Raw genomic sequence first — 19,083 nt, 5'->3', positions numbered from 1 at the left:
AAGTCCCTCTGTATAAAATACACTCTCACGAGTCATGGAGACACAAGGCACAAGTCTTATGGAGAGATAGTCAATAATGACTCCCAAAATTTTATAATGAAATGACTGGGAGAAGACTGGTATTACTGGTTAGAAATATAGATGTTGACAAAAGAATTTCAATTTCCACTCAGAGTGAGAGAATTTGATTTGTTCAGTATAAACAAAATGGTTTCTTAAAGCATTCCCCAGAATTCCTGTTGGTTAGCAAGGAGTAACTACTCTATTGATTTTTTAAAATAAACTCCTTACAGACGTAATGAAAGTCAACCTTCTTTTTTTTCCACTTTTTTTAACCTAAAAAGAATTTGGAAAGAACTTAAAATTTCAGGGTTTAGCACCATGAAAACATGACTAAGAATGAGCCTTCTGGAAAAAAAAGAACTCTGAAAAATATATAAAAATAACAAAAATTCCATGTAGATGCCATCCAAAATGATTGAAATTATTTTATATCTTCTACTGAATAAGCACAAACTCTTAGAAATCCTTTGGAGTAATTAGTGTTGATTTCAGCCAGTACCTCCTTACATGTTTCAGACTATTGTGAAAATAGCTGAGCAACTGTTTCTTCTGTGAAAGTACAAAAAGAAGATTCAGTTGATTTTGATCCTCTTAATAGTTGTGAAGATTCAATGAATTTAGACTGTTTCTTATAAGAACTTCATGTGCATGTGGAAAAACAGAGAAGCACCAATTAATCCTTGCTGATAGATGGATGACACTGAATCCTACAGTAAGTAGGGGGCCTACAGTAAGGCCCCGAGGTCTGACAAACAAATGAGTTCAGGATTATATTAGGGATGAAAATCTTAAATAACAAAATACCACCTCAAACAGGTGAGTCATTCATTTGTCATAGCCCCAAAGCAAAGATGAATCAAGAAAAATCAAATGGGACTTCTGCTCTGGTTTGCCCTGGGAAAGCTTCCCAGGTATTTGTGACTCTGAACCACCACATGAAACCAGTGGGGGACTAGGATCCTTGGCTGTTGTGACATGGGGATATTTATATACTGGTAATAAAATCCAACTCTCAACTCATTACATTAAGGAAAGTTGGACCACTGCATTGTCTGGCCATATTAAGAAGGATTCATGAAGCATCTTTGGGGTAGAGAAAATAGCATTGGGCTTAGAACCAGGTTTTAGTTCAATAACCAATTTTGCCTTGTGCTAGGTCAGCAAATCTGACTCTTAGACCTGTAATCTGCAAATGAGGATAATGAGACATACTTCAACTGTATTATAAGAATTAAACAAAATAACATGTTGCAAAAGTTCCCTGGACAGAATAGGCACTTAATAAATTAAATAATAATAATAATAATTCATCGAACAAATATTTGTTGAGGACATGCTGTAGACCAGACTGTCCAGAAAACTTATGAATAAATGATTTAAAGAAATCTTCTTATTATTCTTATATCATAGTTATCTGTACATTTAAATTTTTGGAGTTTTCCTCACAGAAGAAGATTTGATTTAAAAGAAAAGCAGAGGTAATACTTAAATTGAAATTAATCTGCATCTATACTTTGATAAAACCTGACATGTGAATTGGAAACCACCCCCAGGAAGGCCAGCTGGGTGAATGATGGCTGCTAGTTCCGTCCCACAAAAGAGTCACATGAAACTTGATATATTTGCCACTTTGGGGCTCACAATGCCAAAGCTTAACAGGGGCTTTTCTGTGTCATCCCATCCTCTCATCTCTTGAAAAGCCTGCTGTCCTAAGCAAATTTAAAAGGCAAAATACCTATCCTTTCCTAGAACTGGGGAATGATTTGTCCCACAAATATTGGTACTAGAAATAGGCATGCAAGTATGTGTCTGCTAAAAATACGTCATCTCTCCTATAATCTTAGGGATGCCTGAACAAAATAGACCCTCCATGAATAAATAGTCATGACATCCAGGAGCATGATAGACTAAGCCTTTTTAGTTCTATGGTCTCACCTACAAGCAAGCATTGTGCCCATCATGACCTTGAGCATTAGTATTAAACTCAGCAAAATATCCTTTACTCAAATTTATGTAAAAGAACAGCTACGAAAAATTCGGTGGGCTTTGTAAGAAGACATACCTGCCTGCTTCCCTTTGTTTAGCTTTCTTTTGATTACATACACTGATAAGTTTAAGGAAAATTGACTGTCATGTCCAGCTAGTTTTACTCCTACTCTTCATTGTCAGTACTGCAAAACACCAGTTTTTCTCCTAAAAATGTAAAGTGACAAAACTATAGAAGAAGCAAGTACGTCTGTGGGGGATGTAGGAGAGGTTCAGGGAGCAGTACTTCTTCTTAAGTAAACCTGGTAGGGTATGTGTCTGTAGCTCCTGAAGTTGTCTAGGAAGTCTTAGTCATAGATGTGTTCAACTGGGCCCTCAAGCCTAGCACTAAAGAGGAACCATTAGCCTTGGCATGGAGCACACACAAATTATTAAACTTTTTCTCTGGCTCTACTTGTTATTGCTTTGCCTCAAAAACTGATTGGGGAAAGGCAAGGCTGGGGCAGTGGAGGGAATAATTTAATATTTGTTTTTATGAATATTGCAAAATAGAACGAGCATCTGAAAGTCCCCAGGCTCTCTAAATTTTATTGATGTTGAGAAAAACTGATCCCAGTCCTAGTTTGATGCATTCCACAAAACCAGGGCTACCCAAGTAAGCATATTCTGCCAATCAGCTATTTCCAATACCAAATGCAAAGATGATCTAATAAGCTGGCTCTGGTTGTTTGTGAATAAGGAACTTGAGTGTTATTTGTTAAAGATTTTGTATAAGTTGAGGAAAAAATTAAACCCATGAAATGCATTATATGTATGTTGAACATTTTATAGAATAGGAGAGAGTTCTGAGTCTCTTATGTCTCATCCCATGCTTAGGGTATTCTCATATTCACTATATAATAATTTTTAAATGAACACACTAAATTTCATATTTCAGATTCACAATTATCAAATGGCATTTGCTATGTATTTTTAACTTTTTTTTCATTTAATTATCACAAATACCCTGCTGTGAAAATATTGTACTCCCCATTTTCCAGATAAGGAAATGGAGGCTCTGAGAGGTTAAGTACCTTGCGGAGGTCACACACTCAAGCGAGGGCAACAGTATTCAAGTAGAATTCTTTCTAATGCCAAGTCTCAAGCTTTTGTGAAAATCTTACCTTGCATTTCTAAAAAAGTAGGTAAACCAGTTTTAAAAGTCCTCAGAATTATACTCTCATCTTGCCCCCCAATTATATCAAAATTAGCTTATTTAGAATGTGTTTGTTAGTGAATGGACTGTTAGAAGTTAGTTTTATATTTCCCAGCAAATAATTGGTCATCACTCTAATGGAGATGCTTGATCCTTTCTCAAAGAAGAAATGCATCCTTGTAATCTCACATTTCCTGATAGGGAAAGGACCAGAGTAAGGAAAATATATGACTGCCAGGATAAGCTGTCAGCAAACCATACACCCTTGCCAAAAAAAACCAAAAGCTATTTTGTTTGACATATGTGTTTATAATTGCCAAGTAAGTAGGAGTAGCAAGATTAGTGGGTTTCACCAGTTTGAAAAAAAACATCAGAGCCACTATCACTTATATGATCAAGCTTTTAATGTATATATATAAACACATATCAACTTTATCATAAATAAGGGGAAATATAAAAAATATCTTTGCAAATTTTAGGCTCAATGCTTGATATTCTTGAACACATTATGGTTTGCATAGAATCATAGACTAATGGCAGTGCTAGGAACCTAAGGAGTTATAATATTGAACCCTATCATTTTATAGAAGGAAAAATCCACAGCCTTGACAAGTAAAATGGCCAAAGATCACACCAGCCTCAGAGCCATATTTTGAGTCCAAATATTCTCTTTTGCCCAAAGTTACACAACTAGCTATTGACAGAACTGCAAATAGGTCTTAAATTATCTTTTTTTCTTCTTCTTCTTCACATAGCTTAGTATTTTGCTATCTCAAAGAAGCATAAGGAGATAAAATTCTCAAACACAGAATAAGCAAGCTGATACACATAGACACTATAATATAATAGATATCAAAGGCCAAAAAAATCATCAAATATAAAAAGTCTTCTTATCTCAAAGAAAAAATCCATCTTATTTTCTGATTTCTCTTTTGTTTTCTTTTCCAGAAACTCTTAAAACCGATTGGGGTAAATATCCATAACTCCATTTTGTCAAAGGCAGGTAGTTATGCTTATAATAATGGATTTAAAATTGAAAACTGTAACAGCATTTTCCCCAAGAGACCTATTTGAAGCAGAGCCAACTAACTTTTTAAAGAGATACGTCTTTTAATTCTTAATAAGCATTAGACAATTTATAAAAATAAAAATTCTGATATATGGCCCAAAGAAAATTTTAACATTAACCTCACTGAGTTACAGAAGTTTTATTCCAAATTCTATACCAGTTTCTAGTCAAGGGTAAAAAATCGGGTGGGAATCAGGAAAAGGGTGGGGGGGAATCATGAAAAAGAAAATATGAAAGGGAGGAGAGACATATAAGATAGAAATTCCAGAAATGAATTAACCAATAACAAATCTATAATTGTTTTGTCTCAGACATTCTGTAAAATCCCAGTAGTCAAGACAAATTTTGAAGTATTTGTTTTTGCCTCAATGGTTTCACATCCTTTAAGTGTTAAGTCCTGCAAGAAAATTAGAGTACATGAATTTTTTAAAAAATTTTCTTGGTCAGAAAATTCATTCATACATTAAGTTATATGTCAGTATCTGAAAGTAAAAAACAGCTCTTCCTCCTTTAACTTTTGTTTTCACCCATTTCTGCCACAAAATTTAAGAAAATAAGTGCCATTTTCTCACTTAAACCTCACAACAATCTAATGGGTAAATGGACACAAATAATTTTCCAAAGGGTACACAGCCAGTAAATAATAGATCCAGAATTGCCAACGGGTCAGGCTAACCCCAAAAACAAAGCTCGTAATCAATACCTGAGATCAGAAAGTGTTGATGTCTTCTTAAGCGACCCTCCTCCTTGGCCACAGTGATTGGTTGAGGGATGGGAACATGTTCCCAGCTAGTTCAATCACACAAATGCACTAATTCAGCCACAGTATTGGTCTGAAAGTACGTATATGACTCAGACTTTGCAAATAAGAATCTTTCCTTGAGAGTTTTCTCACTGGAATTGGAGTAAAAAAAATATCATCTCTTTGATCTTGAGAATGTATGATTGTGAACTTGACTCTCTTGTCTACCTTGAGAAGTCAGTCTGAGAATGTGAGGCAATCTGCAAAGGAAGAAGACATGAAAGTCAGAAATGTAGCAGACACAGGTATTCAGTTAACTAACTAGCTCTAGTTGTCCCAAAGCAGTGCAAAATCAGCTTTTTCTTCAGTTGAGCTCCAGTTACTTAAAACCAAAGATCCCAGACTACCATGTCACAGAGGAGATCAACTTGAGCTAGACTACTACAGAAAAGTCCAATATGCCCTGTGTTGATAGGTGAAAGGACATTTCAGGAATGTTTGTGATCTAAAAGGACACAATGTGTGACTAGGGAACAGTAAATAGACATACAGGTCTCAAATGTATGTTGTCTGCAGGGGACACCTGCTTTATCTATTGTTTTGCTTTGTTTTTATCCAACTACTTTTCAAAAAATACAGTGTAGGACTGTATAAAGAGATGGACAACATCAAGTGTAGTATGAATCACTATCATTTACAGAAGTTTTCTACCAGCTATGCACTTTTTGAAGTGCTCTACATAAAGCAGCTGTTTTCAAACTGTGATAAGCAGAGCCCTACACATTGCCTGGAGTGATGGGCTTGGGGGAGTACAGGTACAAGCATGAACGTAAAGGAGGCAACAAATCTGTGGTCTCCTGGCCCAGGCCCATCTTTAAATAAAGCATCCCCTCTCCTTGCTTGTTCAGTAAATGGGCTTCCACATATGATTGTTTCTGAAGAAAGGTTATGCTGCTAAAATATATATAAGAACCATTGATATACATCTTCTCCATACTCACAATAAAGCTATGAGATATATTACCCCTGTTTTATACTTGAAGGAACTAGGGCATAAAAATATTAAGGAACATGCTCAAGATGACCTAGCCAATGAAAGGCAGAGGCAGTATTTGGACTCTTGCTTTCTTTGCCTGGCTCTAGAGCCCCATTACACTATTCACTATCCCCTTACATCTCCTGCTAGGACAGTGACCTGCTTACAGACCCTCATATTTGCCTGTTTGTTCTCAAAATCTAAACAACCAAGGACCAGTTACAAAGCTGTAGTCTGGTAGATAGTCGGACTACCTGTAATTGACTGGATGTAACAAGGAAACGTACCCCAGAGCAGTTGTGGAACACCTCTCGAGTGAGAAGGAGGAACATCTTATGTAAGGTTTGAGCTCTTACTGAAGAATCCAGAGGAAGGTCTAAGGGAAGAAGCAATCAGTTTTGGATCAGTTGCTGTTTCTAAGATGAGGGCAGGAGTATCAGGAATTAACTAGGGTTGGGAGCCGTCTCGAGGGGAGAGTAGCTTAGCAATTGGGTGTTCCTAGTAAAAGATGGGAAGTGTAAGCAAGTATGGAGTAGCACTGGTAACACAGCACTAGCCACTCAATGAAGGGGTCATTTGTGCATTTGCCAGCTGCTGCATGACCTTGGCAGTGTCTCCATTTAAGTTCAAGCTGGGATTATCTGTGTCTGTCATACTACTAACCTGAATAAACGCAGGTGACTTTGCTCTTTTTCCCTCTGAGCTGATTTTTTACTCTCAATCCCAAACAGACTTTTACTCTTATGTTTCTCTAAACTTGCTGCTATCCCAGCAGGAGTTTTATTGAATTCGACAAATTTCAACAGCAAACACCCACTGACGTGAACCTAACACACCTAATATATATGAAACATACCCCTAGGCATGGGGATCAATCATCTTATCAAAACGCTTTCTTCCCTCAGCCCAGGTTATAAGGCTTTGAAGGAATCCAAAGTAACATCCTATCAAGAAAAGTTAGAGAACCCCTCGGCCTGAGCAGTAAAATAAGGCCTTTCTGATACTGCAGATTTTTAATATCAGCTCTCTGATAAGAGATGCTTGTCACAGTGGTTGCCTTTGTCTTCTTTAAACCCCCGTGTCCTACCCCTTCACTTTCTCTCCCACCTTGTGTTCTGCAATCAGAAAAGGTTCAGGGCTTTTAACTGGAAGAATTATTCATATTATAACTTTATGGTTCAAGAACTCACTATATGCTGGGCTTGGTATTAGACAACACAGCTGAAAATATGATTTGGATATATTCCCTGTCCTGAAGTTGTTCAAAATCTAGAGATATTAACAGGTGTGATCATAAACATGACACCACAAGGAGAAAATTCCAAGTATTAATAGTAAACATTAGCAATTTGGATTGGACCATGGTATCTAAACTTAAGCATCAGAAAAGAGATTTGTATTAAAAACTGACTAGAGTGGCTGTCTATTTAGCATAAAACCTGGAGAGATTGTTAAGCACTGCTTAACTTTTAATTAAATTTCTCTTCTCAATATATAACTCCCTCTAGAGGAGTCCTTCCTGAGGGAAAAATAAATCTGGGCAGTTTAGGTTAAAAAAAGTCAAGAAATCCAATGGAAGAGACATAGTATTCTAAATTGGCCTTACATTTGTTCTTATAGGCAAAAGTAATTAACCAGACTGATGACTTTTTCATGTTTGATATTCAGTAGCTATGTGAAAAGAAAAATATACGTTTACTACCTACCATGTTAAGTACTGAAATTATGCTTGATATACATTTTGTTAGTTGGAAAACCAATATATGTTTAAAACCCCTCAAGAATATAGGGCTCCCACATTTAAAATGACTTTAAAATAGTAATTCAGTCAGGTCTCTAATTTGTGTTTGCAATGTGGAAGAGAATTGAAGATGAAGACCACAGTTACATAAGCTTGAGCCATTAGAGAAATTAAATATAACACACATAAACATGAAGAGTTTATTTTAAATAAATCAAATATCCTGATGTTGAAGCCTCAAATTATGAAATTGTGTTTGGTTTTCATACTAACACCAAAACTTCAAAATGGCATCCACAATTGACTAACTTTCTTTCCTTGGCCACAGTTTGTACTTAGCCAACCCACATATTCAGGCAAATACATGAATGTGTACCCATCACTGATGTAATTCGTGGTCAAAGACACAGTGTTGCAGAGACCCTGCAGTCATTCTCAGACAAAGGTCTTCAGGAAAGATCATTTAAATTAGGTCAAACATTGAAAGCTAATGTTTTTCTGTGTGATTAAGGTTTATTATTGGTCATCTTATTGAATAAAATAATATGTGGGCTGTGGCATAGTTTTAAAATATCTGTGTAGAAAAATAGAAAGAAAAAATGCTACAAGAATAAAGACACTTTGAAACAGCTTAGGTGCTCTGCTTTCCCGTAAGTCATTTGTTTTCCTCCTGTGCCCTTGCCTTGACACTTCAAATGCAAGATGTAATGTTCTAATGCTTTTCTAGCACTGGTACCTTTCCAAAGTTATCTGTAGAAAGTGGCAGAGAGGTAGAAAGAGCATGGGCTTTGGAGCCAGGCCAATCTGAGATCTAATCCTGGCTCTGCCTTCTACTGGCCACTGGCCTTGAACAAGTCATTTTACCTGAATCTGAGTTACATAATCTATAAAGTCAGGAAAATAAGATCTGCCATCATAATCTATTGTATAAATGTCATAATGCATATAAATGACCAGTGTGGTGTCAGTCTTGTGGCTGTAGAACAGTGAACTGTAGCTGTAGCTGCTGTAGAACAGCAATTATCATGGTCATCATTTGTGTCATCATTGCTACCAATAATGCCGTTATGCATTATCATAAAGAGGCTATAAGCAGCTACTCGAGGGCTGTTTATATAATGCTTGCTGTTCTGCCCTCACTTTTACCTTCGCTGTCCTGCTCATTTCTAAGAACCCCTTTATCAGTGTCTGATAATGTTTTCTCTCTTATATTTTCCATGCAGTACTGAATGCTGCTAACAGGGCAATAGTGGAATGCAGGTAGACACAATCATCTTCCGCCTTACAGGGAGTATGACTGTGCTTTCAATGACCAAATTCGAGAGAAATGGCCTTGAGTCTTCCTAAACTTAAGAGGAATATTCCAAAGAAAGGTCTATTTAGGCAACTGTTGATATAGTAGATAACAATGATTTAAAGTTTCAATTTAGAGAATAAACTTCCAAAAATGGACACAAATCTATTATATTTACAAGCTGTTGACTGTATTTTTTGCTCATTGAAGAGAGCACCTAATAATTGTGGAGAGTTGAAAGGAAGACTGTACCTTCTTGGTCCCACTTTTCAGCCCTTTCTCAAGAATTCCAGTGAAGCTGGACTTGGACCCATAAACTTATCTGACCACAGGAAGAGCCCTTCTAGGTGGCATTCAAGACGTAATTTAAGTCTGTAGAATATTACATCATTTTTATTCTTCATTTACATAACATCTCTCAGGGCAATTGTTCTTTAGATAAAAATTTGAATAGGTTATTTATTATTATCAAAAATACATTTCTAAAATCATTGCGTATAAGCCCCTAAATGTTTTAAAACCATTAGGATATGAAATCATGTAGGACCTTCCAGTATACCTATGATGTCATTGCCCCATGTAACATTATTAGCATTTTTTCTGCATCTCTTTATCTTATTTTTTCACAGCTTACTTGCGATTTTTCACTTATTTATACATGTTTCCTGACCTAGTGCCTTCTGGTAGGAGTTTGGGACTGCTGGATCACAGGAAAAACAGAAACATTTGTGATCTTATTATCTTAAATGATTTATATGAACTTTTGGTATAAACAGTCCACACAGTCTCACACACAAAATCCTTGATCAAACATTTTTGTTTTTCTTAAGTCACTTAAGACTAAGTGAAGCTAGTATTTTTTTAAAGGAACCACTTGAGTTTCATGGTTACATAATACCCATAGCAGGGTAAATGAGCAACAGTGACTGTTATCAATGAAATAATATGCACTTTTTTGGTTTACATTATAGATGCATCCATCCTATCACCATGTCTTCTTGGCTTCCTGCTTCCTGTCCTTGGCATCCTTGTGTACTTGGAATTCTGAATGTGGCATGACAACTGCTGCTCCCAGCCCAGCTCAGAGGACACCCTCCATCTCTGTGATGACTACAATTCCTTCCAAGTCCTGCAACTCCATCCTAAGCCAAATAAATTATACTTTAACAAACTATCCAACTGATTTACAGCATATGTTATGACTGAGGCATTCAGGAACCCCTTCATCCAAAAGAATAAACTTTTAAATGGATATAAAATGATTTTTAACTCGTTCCAATATGCCTTATAAACCACTTAACCTAATTCTGTGACAGTTGCATGATTTAATCCAATGGGACAATTTACAGTGTTCAATTCAATACCATAGGCTGTAGAGTGAAAGTAAAAATCACCATACACAGGTGCTTTAAATTTAATAACAAGTTGTGAAATATAATAGAGGTTGAAACGTTGATCGTATGTGGTAAATGTAAGAGTAATACAGTCTCTTGTACTATCCTCTCTGTTTTGGGTCCTGCATATTTTTGAATGGCCCCTATCACTCATGGCATTTTGAGTTTTCTTTAAGAAAAAAGTATAACTAAAGCATTTAACATAATTTCCAATACCAAAACATTCTACTGAATGAGTTGGATGATTTTGAATATTGAAAACCAAATTCTAGAACTTACTTTCAGTATTCTTGTTTTGGAAGTAAGTAATTTTCTAAATATTTGGTCTTCAGAATCAGTAATACTTTTAAGTTAGTTTTTTAATAATAAAATTAATATACTACATAAAGTTTTTTTTTTACTTTTGTATTCTACTCTGACATTATTTTATGTTTTTCTTATCATCAATTTCAAACCTCAAAAAATCACAGCTCTTGTGTTAGAATATCATCATGTTGCTGTATTTATTCATACGTGAACTGATGAATTTTGAGAAGTAGAGTGCTTCCATTTTTTAATTGAGATGTGACAGTCTTTACACAGCTAGGAATAAATGACAGTTAAGTGAATATCAGAATTATCTAATATTCTAGTGACTTTGTTTTTGTGCTTCTAAGTAAAACCTCTCTTTATTAAAGGTATGGAATCAAGAAATCACCTGTAGCTCGGAAAAACTACAGTATTCCCTATTTTTTTTTAATTTAGTTTTAAACTCATTTCCTGCTTCAATGCAATACCGAAAACTGGCTATGAATACCAAATCAAGATGTTGCTAATGGTACTTTGAAGAGTATGCAAAACTGGAAGGCCAGGAGGAGACAAATAACGTGTCTGTCCAGTGGTCTCCCAAGTGTTGGTGCTTTAGGTTTTTATAAGTTGTGAAAAGGAAGATGCACATTTCTTCATTCTCCATGGTGTGCACGGAAATGTGTTTGAGTATGGATGTGAAAGAAATCAAGTAATAAAGGATTAGCTGGCTTATGAAATAGTGCAATGTCTGATGCTTCAAGAGGTATAATCCTATTTTATTAGCACAACCTTGCTAGCTAATTAGAGATAGAATTTATCTTTTTAGAAAGGATACCTTATAGGTTCATAAAAAAAAATATTTACAGGAAGCAAAATAGATCTATTACTATTTTACCCCCCTTTCTTTAATTTGTATAATTTTTGTACTATATATCTATGTATAAATGTTTAGAGTTTTCATTATGAAAATACCAATAAATATTTCATTAGTTTACATTTAACTCTTTGTTATAAAATGAAACTTTTTAAAAATAAGTGAAAGGGATGATTCTCCAGTGGAAGTATGTCAACAGTCTTGAGATCGTTACCAGATTTCATAAAATATTTAATTATTTGAAAAAAAATCTCTTCATACTTTAGGGAAACGAATACTCTGTGAGCCTTCTGTACACATGTTTGTGTCTTCATTGTTACACTTTGGGGTTTTCCTTTTGCAATGTGACCCATGTTGGGCATTTTTATATAGTCAACAACTAAATCTTTTGCCAAATGCATGCTTGCCTTTTATTTTCTAATGTATGGTAATAAAGAGCAAAACTGGTTTTGCATGAAATGGTTCTGAAAGGTAAGAAGAAAACAGACTTTGGAGGTTGTTTGTTTAATTTTAACTTTGTGGCAGAGATAAGGTAGATTAAAATCTCTCATACACTGATAACTCAAGCCTTTCATTTCCTCATACAAGTGTACAAATTTGACTGGGACCATCAGTTTTAAACTGTTGTCAAACTAACTAATGTATCATCTGCTTTAAGACGCAAGATTCTTAATTAAACTTTATATAGATATAGATACATATGTTGTTTCTTTGTATTTCAAGGAAAGGTGATAGTAGTTTTATTTGATACTGATAAATATTGAATTGATTTTTTTAGTTATTTTTTATCATTTTTTCAATGGAGTAGTATAGGACTGTGCTTTGTCCTTTTTATGAATGAAAACAAATTATAAAGAAATAAATGTCTTACTGTTACCCAAGAAATAACAATTGTCCTTTCAATTTACCTGAAGTTGAAAATTCGTTTTTAAAGGGTTTTCATTAAAAGTTTAATAGCATGGGAAAAAAATATTACATGTTAAACAACAGTTCAATGTTTGAAGCATTCTACAAAAAATATACAAAAAAACATAGAGCTACACACATAGACACACACAGGCATTATTACAGTGAAATACTCTCGCCTGGGAGATAACTTCAGTTTATGGAGAGGTCAATGCATATCACTCAGTCTAATGCTGGACACTAAAGCAAGCTGCTAGATGCTGAAAAAATAAGAGACTAGATAAACCCTGAATGAACTGATACTCTTAATAGAGGAATTTACATAAAAGCATAACTCTACAGACAGGAATCTGGTTCAGGTAAAGCTTTCTCTGAGTCCTGAGCCAGACTGAGCCCCAAATTCTAAATGCCAGAGCTTCCTGTGTTTCTGGCTTACAATCCTCCCCTGTGTTCTGATTGTGATTTCTCATTGGCATTCTGACCTCCTTTCCTGTTTCATGAAGCTTGCTTCCACCCTGCATCCTGGTTTCCCTTTTAGACCCTGCCTCTGTTTCTTGACCTTAAGGATTATATTACTTCCATTCTAATATTTTGCTTTTGGTATTTGACCTTGGATTGACCCCATCTCTAATTCCCCAGGCTTTGGGAGATCAAAGCTTCTTTCTGTGAGAGCATTTTCTATGTTAGTTGTTCTCAAACCTGGTCGTCCATCAGGATGACCTGGAGAATTTGAAAAAATAAATAGATTCCTTAGGTGTTAGTTCAGACTTACCAAACCAGAATCTGGGCAGTGAGACATAGGGATCTTTCTAGGTTGTTCAGGAGTGTCTGAAAAGGAGCCAGGTTTGAGAATCACAGATTTTCATCATTATTACAAGGTAGATTAACTGATGTTTCAAACTTAATCAACAATATTAACATCATGGATACATAATTTAAATATCTCTTAGAAAAAAATCCATTCTCTTGGTTTGTCTAAAATGCTAATTTGTTCATTTGCTCTCTTTTGCTTCTATGTCTTAAGTATCAAAAGGCTATATACCTTCTGTCTATTAAAAATATCCTCTAATTTGTTTGTGTCTAAAATCCAAGCAGCAGACTGAAATGCACTTCAGAAGATTTTTTTCTCTAGAGGAATGTGGATTTTACTTTTTTCTTTCTTTTTTCTTCAAGTAACTTGGAAAGTTAATTAAATTTTAATACCTAATTTCCTGAGTCTATAATCTTCTGGAGATGCTTAATAAAAAGATTGATGAAAGGTGCCCCCTCCCCAGCTTGAATATTTTTTTTTCCTTCACAATGGAAACATGGCGGTTTTGAATGAGTTGACTTCAAAATTAGTTGATGAGGAGGCCAAAATTAGGTTTGTACATTGTTTATCATATTTTAAAAACAGGTTTCACTTTCAGTTACTAGTAATAGATTTGATGCTTGGGGAAATATACCAGTACCCGTGATGCTATTACAGTTTGGCTCTAGAATTCAGTCAGGCTCATCCTAAGGCAAAACTGTAAAGTGAAAGAACTTGGTCTTCATCTATCCTATCTCCTCAGTCGGGCTCTTTTGCTTGATGGAAGCTGCCCTAAAAGCAATCCCCTATACCTTCATACCTTCTTGTATTAGTTTCGTAAGGCTGCCACAACAAATAACCACAAACTGAGTGCTTCCAATAACAGAAATCTATCTCTTACAGTTCTGGAAGCTGGAAGTCAGAAATCAAGGTGTCAGCAAGGTTGGTTCTCTGAGGGACAGTCTGTCTGTTCCATGCTTCTCTTGTAGCTTCTTGTGGTTGCAGGCAATTCTTGGTGTTTCTTGGTTTGCAGCTGCATGTCTCCAATCTCTGCTTCTATTGTCATGTGACATTCTCCCTTTGTATCTCTGTGTCTAAATTTCTCTCTTCTCATAAGAGCACGAGTCATTGGATTAGGGCCCACCCTAATCCAGTCTGACATCATCTTAACTTGATTACATCTGCAAAGATCTTATTTCCAAATAGATTCCAGCTGGATATAAATCTTGGTAGAATATTATTCAACCCAGTATACATTCTTTTCATCATTTTAAAACCTGTATATGCCCCACTCACACTAATGAGGATATGATTGAAAAGCTGCTCTAAGCATGCTTTCATAAAACATTTATGTTGATAACATACAACAGTATGGATGGATTTCAAATGCATTAGGCTAAATGAAAAGAAGCCAGATTTGAAAGGCTGTGTGATTCCATTTATATGACATTCTGGAAAAGACAAAACTCTAGGGACAGAGAACAAGTCAGTGGTTATCAAGCATTAAGAGTAGGAGGAGGGGGCTTCCCTGGTGGCGCAGTGGTTGAGAGTCCGCCTGCTGATGCAGGGGACGCGGGTTCGTGCCCCGATCCGGGAAGATCCCACATGCCGCAGAGTGGCTGGGCCCGTGAGCCATGGCTGCTGAGCCTGCGTGTTCAGAGCCTGTGCTCCGCAACGGGAGAGGCCACAACAGTGAGAGGCCCGCGTACCGCAAAAAAAAAAAAAAAAAAAAAAAAAGGAGGGTTTGACTACAAAGGGACAGCATGAGGAAGTCTTGGGGGTGCAAAACTGGTGGCAGTGATGCAAATCTATTGGTCAAAACTCATACAACTGTACAACAAAAGGGTGAGTTTTACTGCATATACATTTTAAAAACTTTTAAAATGCAGTTATGCAAAGATCATGGGCATTGGACAAATCTGTGATCATGTTCTAACTCTGTTATTACCTTGTGAGATACCTTGTGAGACCTTGGGCAAGTAATGTGACATTTGGAAGATAATTTCCTTTCCCATAAAGTGAGGATAACACTTTTCAATCATTCAGAATCCTTTCAGTTGCAAAGGACAGATACTCAACTCAAATAAGCTTAAGAAAAACAAGGAATTTATTGGCTCAAATAATGCCATCTGCGAGATATAAGGGCAGGGTTTAAAGGCTTAAGTAATGTTCTCAGCAGACTGTCTCTCCATCCACTGATTCTAGTTCTCTCTGTGCACACGTTTCATTTTTAGGCAGGCTATCTCCTTGTGACAGGAATCACGGGTGCTGACCGTTCCAAGCCTACATTCTGCTGGCTGGTGGTCCCAAAGAAATAGGGACTCTTTTTCTGACCTAATACAGATACCAAATCTCATTAAAGACTCATATTATGCCCGGGAGGTTGGCCATCAGGGGCCATCATTGGCCTCCTGCCTGTCCTTCTGAATAATTGGAAGGTGGCAAGAGCACTGTAATAGAAATTCCACCAGGGCCACATGGAGTGGAAAGGGATGATTCCCCTAAAATAAATATCAGGTGCTAATAACAGAAGGAGGGTATTGGACAGACAAAAACATTCTCTACTCCACTTATTCTTCCTAAAATTCTATGAGTTAAAAAGATGATAGAGTTAAAATGCCTGGCATATAGTATTAATATATTCCCCCAAAATCTTAAATTTCCTCTCCCACCCCATGACTTTTCACCAGATATATGCAAATTAGCATTTAGGGCTTCTAAAAATCTTAATTCAGGTGATTGCATAGCTGTCTGTTTATATCTAGAACAGAGCTTAGCATTCACAGTCAACTCAAAGTCACCTATCCTTGGTCAGGTAGAGCTGATTTAGTTGAACTGAATGCAATAGCAGAAAGTAAAAGAATAAGGAAAAGGGTCTGTTGGCTCTGAAATCTTCCTTTTACTACATTTAAATGTATAACATTTTCAATGATGAGGGGTGAGGGGAAACCACTGTCAAACAGTTCTGTCTACACTTTTTTCATTATTTCTAAGAAAGAATGATGTGTATATCCAGACATAGTACAAGTTTTCAAGGGACTTCAGAACTTCAGTGGAAAATCTTATCCACATAGATTATCATGCCAATTAATCAATGGGAAGAGGCATACCATATTAAAGTGGTGAAAACACATACACCATTTTAAGTGAACTATATTAGTTATTTATCACCACAATAATGCTGCAGAAACACAACCACAAAACCTCAGTGACATGTAAAAATAAACATTAATTGCTCACACATCAAGGTCAGCAGTAGATCAGAAATGTGGCTTTGCTAATGTGAACTGGGCTTTCTCACTCGCTTGAGAGCAGTCTGACTGTCAAATGTTAGAGGCTGCCTTTAGTTGCGACCTTTAGGGCAACTTGGATCTGCTCCATTTTTCTCTCATCTTCCAACAGGCTAATTCTGGCATGTTGTCATGACAGTGGCAGAGGTACAAGGAAGCAAATGGAAACGTGCAGGTATACTTTCAAGCCTTCGCTTGCCTCATGACTGCTAATATCCTATTAACCAAATCAAGTCACATTATAAAACCCAGAGCCAAGGAGAAGGGCAGGTCATTCACGTATATGGGTGGGCACATTATAGTTACCAGCAAAGGGTGTGGATATAGGGAATACTGACGAATTGGAGCCAAACGATGCAGTCTACCACAGACATTTACCAAATCCCATTGGATCTAAAAGGCCATTAATTCTACTATTAAGAAAGAAAAAATACTCTTAATTAAATTATAATACAACATTTGTTTATCATGTAGAATTTTATTTTATATTTATGGAAATATTTACACAAAAATTTTATGACTTGTGATTCTTATGCATAGACAAGAAGGAAACTATGTACAAAATCAATTGTGTAATATAATCCTAAATATTTCCATGTTCAGAATATGACTCTTCTAAATCAATCTTAAACTCAGTAAATGATATTTGTGTTTTGCCACAAAATACTATTCTTTGGTGGTATTGATATATGCATCATTTCTTAAAAGAATGCTTCAGTATTTATTTCAAGCTTCTGATGCTCATTCTGCCAGTACTTTCTCAATCTTATCAGGCATTAATGGACAGTTATTAGAGACATTCAAAAAATATGTCCATAAATTCTTTGATAGTTCTCCCTTCAGGAGGTAGAAACTAATTCTCCTCTTAGGTTGTGCTGGACTTAATGACTCATTTCTAGTGAACAGAATAAAGCAGAAGTGACAGTGCAGGACTTTGGAAACTAGGTCATAAAAAGCCAATGTGGTTTCCATGGTTTCCATTTTGGTCTGTCTGTCTGTCTGTCTGTCTCTCCTTCTCAGATCAGTTGTTCTGGGAAATGCTAACTGCCATGTTGTGGAAGCATTCAGGCAGCCCTATGAAGATGCCCACACAGTGAGAAACTGAGGTCCCTACCAACAGCCATGTGAGTGAGCCATCTTGCAAGCACATTCCAGTCCCAGTCAAGCTTTCACATGACTACAGCCTTGGCTAAAAGCGTAATTGCAGTCTTTGAAAGACACTGAGCAAGAGCTACCCAACAGAAATGCTCCCAGGTTCATGACCCTCAGAAACTGCATGAGATAACAAATATTTGATGTTTCAGGCCACTAAGTTTTGGGGGTAGTATGTTATACATAGAATAAAATAAAGACTCTTGCTGAGAAGAATTTTAAGCAAATGAAATTGTCTGATCTGGCCAACAGGAATAAAAAATGTTATCCCTATATGTCCAGGTGCTCTATTTCCATAAATTTCTGTACATAAAATATTTTTGGTTTTAATGATGAATCATAAGACATTTAAAAAGCAATTAAACTCAACATGTGTTATCCCCAAAATACTCCTAACTCAACTGAAGTAATGCCAATATAAACAGCTATGACCAAAGTCACATATGCGCAGGCAGTGACAACTAAGTCATTATTGTCTTCTGACTGACAGCAATTAAGAGGTGCCATAAATTGCAAGATACATTCCATTTTCAGAGATATTAACATGGAAAAAATCACTGGGTGTACTAGAAATGATAAAATATGGTATTTAACAACCCTTATGAATACTTACAGCTTCTGGACCAAATTTGAGTTAAAGATGAGAGCTATGTTTAGGTTAGGTTGCTGAATTTGTTTTGTTTCGTTCACTGAAGAAGAAAGACACCAGCTTAGGTGGCTAGTATCGCAGTGGTGAGCTGAGATGAGCATGGCTGCCAAGGGAAATAGCCTCTCTACATTTACATCCACCATAAAGATTACAGCTCAAAGTGTTCTACCAGGCTGAAGTGTGTTTCTTTTCATCTTCATAGAGTAGCATAAGACCTTGTATGTAATAAGAACTCAGTACATATATATATATATATTGAATGGATTATTGAATGAAAAACAAATTTTTAAGTTTTCAGTGTTTTAGTGCATTTCTATAAATAATTTTCATATTACTTGATTGATATAATAATAATGATAATTACATATATTCTAATATTCTAATATTATAAGAGAACAATATTCTAATATTGCAATATTTGAATATTCTAATATTACAAGAGAATAATAAGCTTTTGACAATGTTGTGTTTACAAGTGTGAGTTTGTGAAAACATCTGGGTGGGGAACAGGCCATCACCAAAGAGGAAGAGATTCATCTACACTTGTACTTTCAGGGAATAGCCAGTACCTCCTTCTCTGAGTATTATTTCTGTAACACTTTATTTCTAAATGT

At 36.0% G+C, this 19,083-nt stretch overlaps 1 protein-coding gene and 1 long non-coding RNA gene across 3 annotated transcripts in view; one reads left to right on the top strand and one right to left on the bottom strand.

Moving 5' to 3' along the window:
- CNTN1 (contactin 1) overlaps positions 1-12,123 on the top strand; it is a 378,978-nt gene extending 366,855 nt beyond the window's left edge. Inside the window, exon 23 of the mRNA XM_027093461.1 lies at positions 10,098-12,123. Within this exon, the coding sequence (XP_026949262.1) occupies positions 10,098-10,174 (77 nt within the window). The 3' untranslated portion in view covers positions 10,175-12,123. The remainder of the gene's footprint in view (positions 1-10,097) is intronic.
- The window catches only part of LOC113613048 (uncharacterized), a 58,447-nt gene continuing 43,354 nt past the window's right edge, over positions 3,991-19,083 (bottom strand). The window contains exons 4-7 of one of the 2 annotated variants that reach the window (XR_003430067.1): positions 13,361-13,416; positions 6,379-6,467; positions 5,017-5,315; positions 3,991-4,710 (exon numbers count right to left, since the gene is read on the bottom strand). This is a non-coding gene — a long non-coding RNA (uncharacterized LOC113613048). Of the gene's footprint in view, positions 4,711-5,016; positions 5,316-6,378; positions 7,270-13,360; positions 13,417-19,083 lie in introns of those variants that run through there. The other variant, XR_003430066.1, reaches the window with a different exon arrangement.

Source organism: Aethalodelphis obliquidens, unplaced genomic scaffold (assembly GCF_003676395.1).
Source record: "Aethalodelphis obliquidens isolate GAN/ISIS:26980383/991018 unplaced genomic scaffold, ASM367639v1 scaffold84, whole genome shotgun sequence".
NCBI classification, from domain to species: domain Eukaryota; kingdom Metazoa; phylum Chordata; class Mammalia; order Artiodactyla; family Delphinidae; genus Aethalodelphis; species Aethalodelphis obliquidens.
Note: the sequence above shows the minus strand (reverse complement) of the source record. Positions and strands in the feature narration are given on the sequence as shown.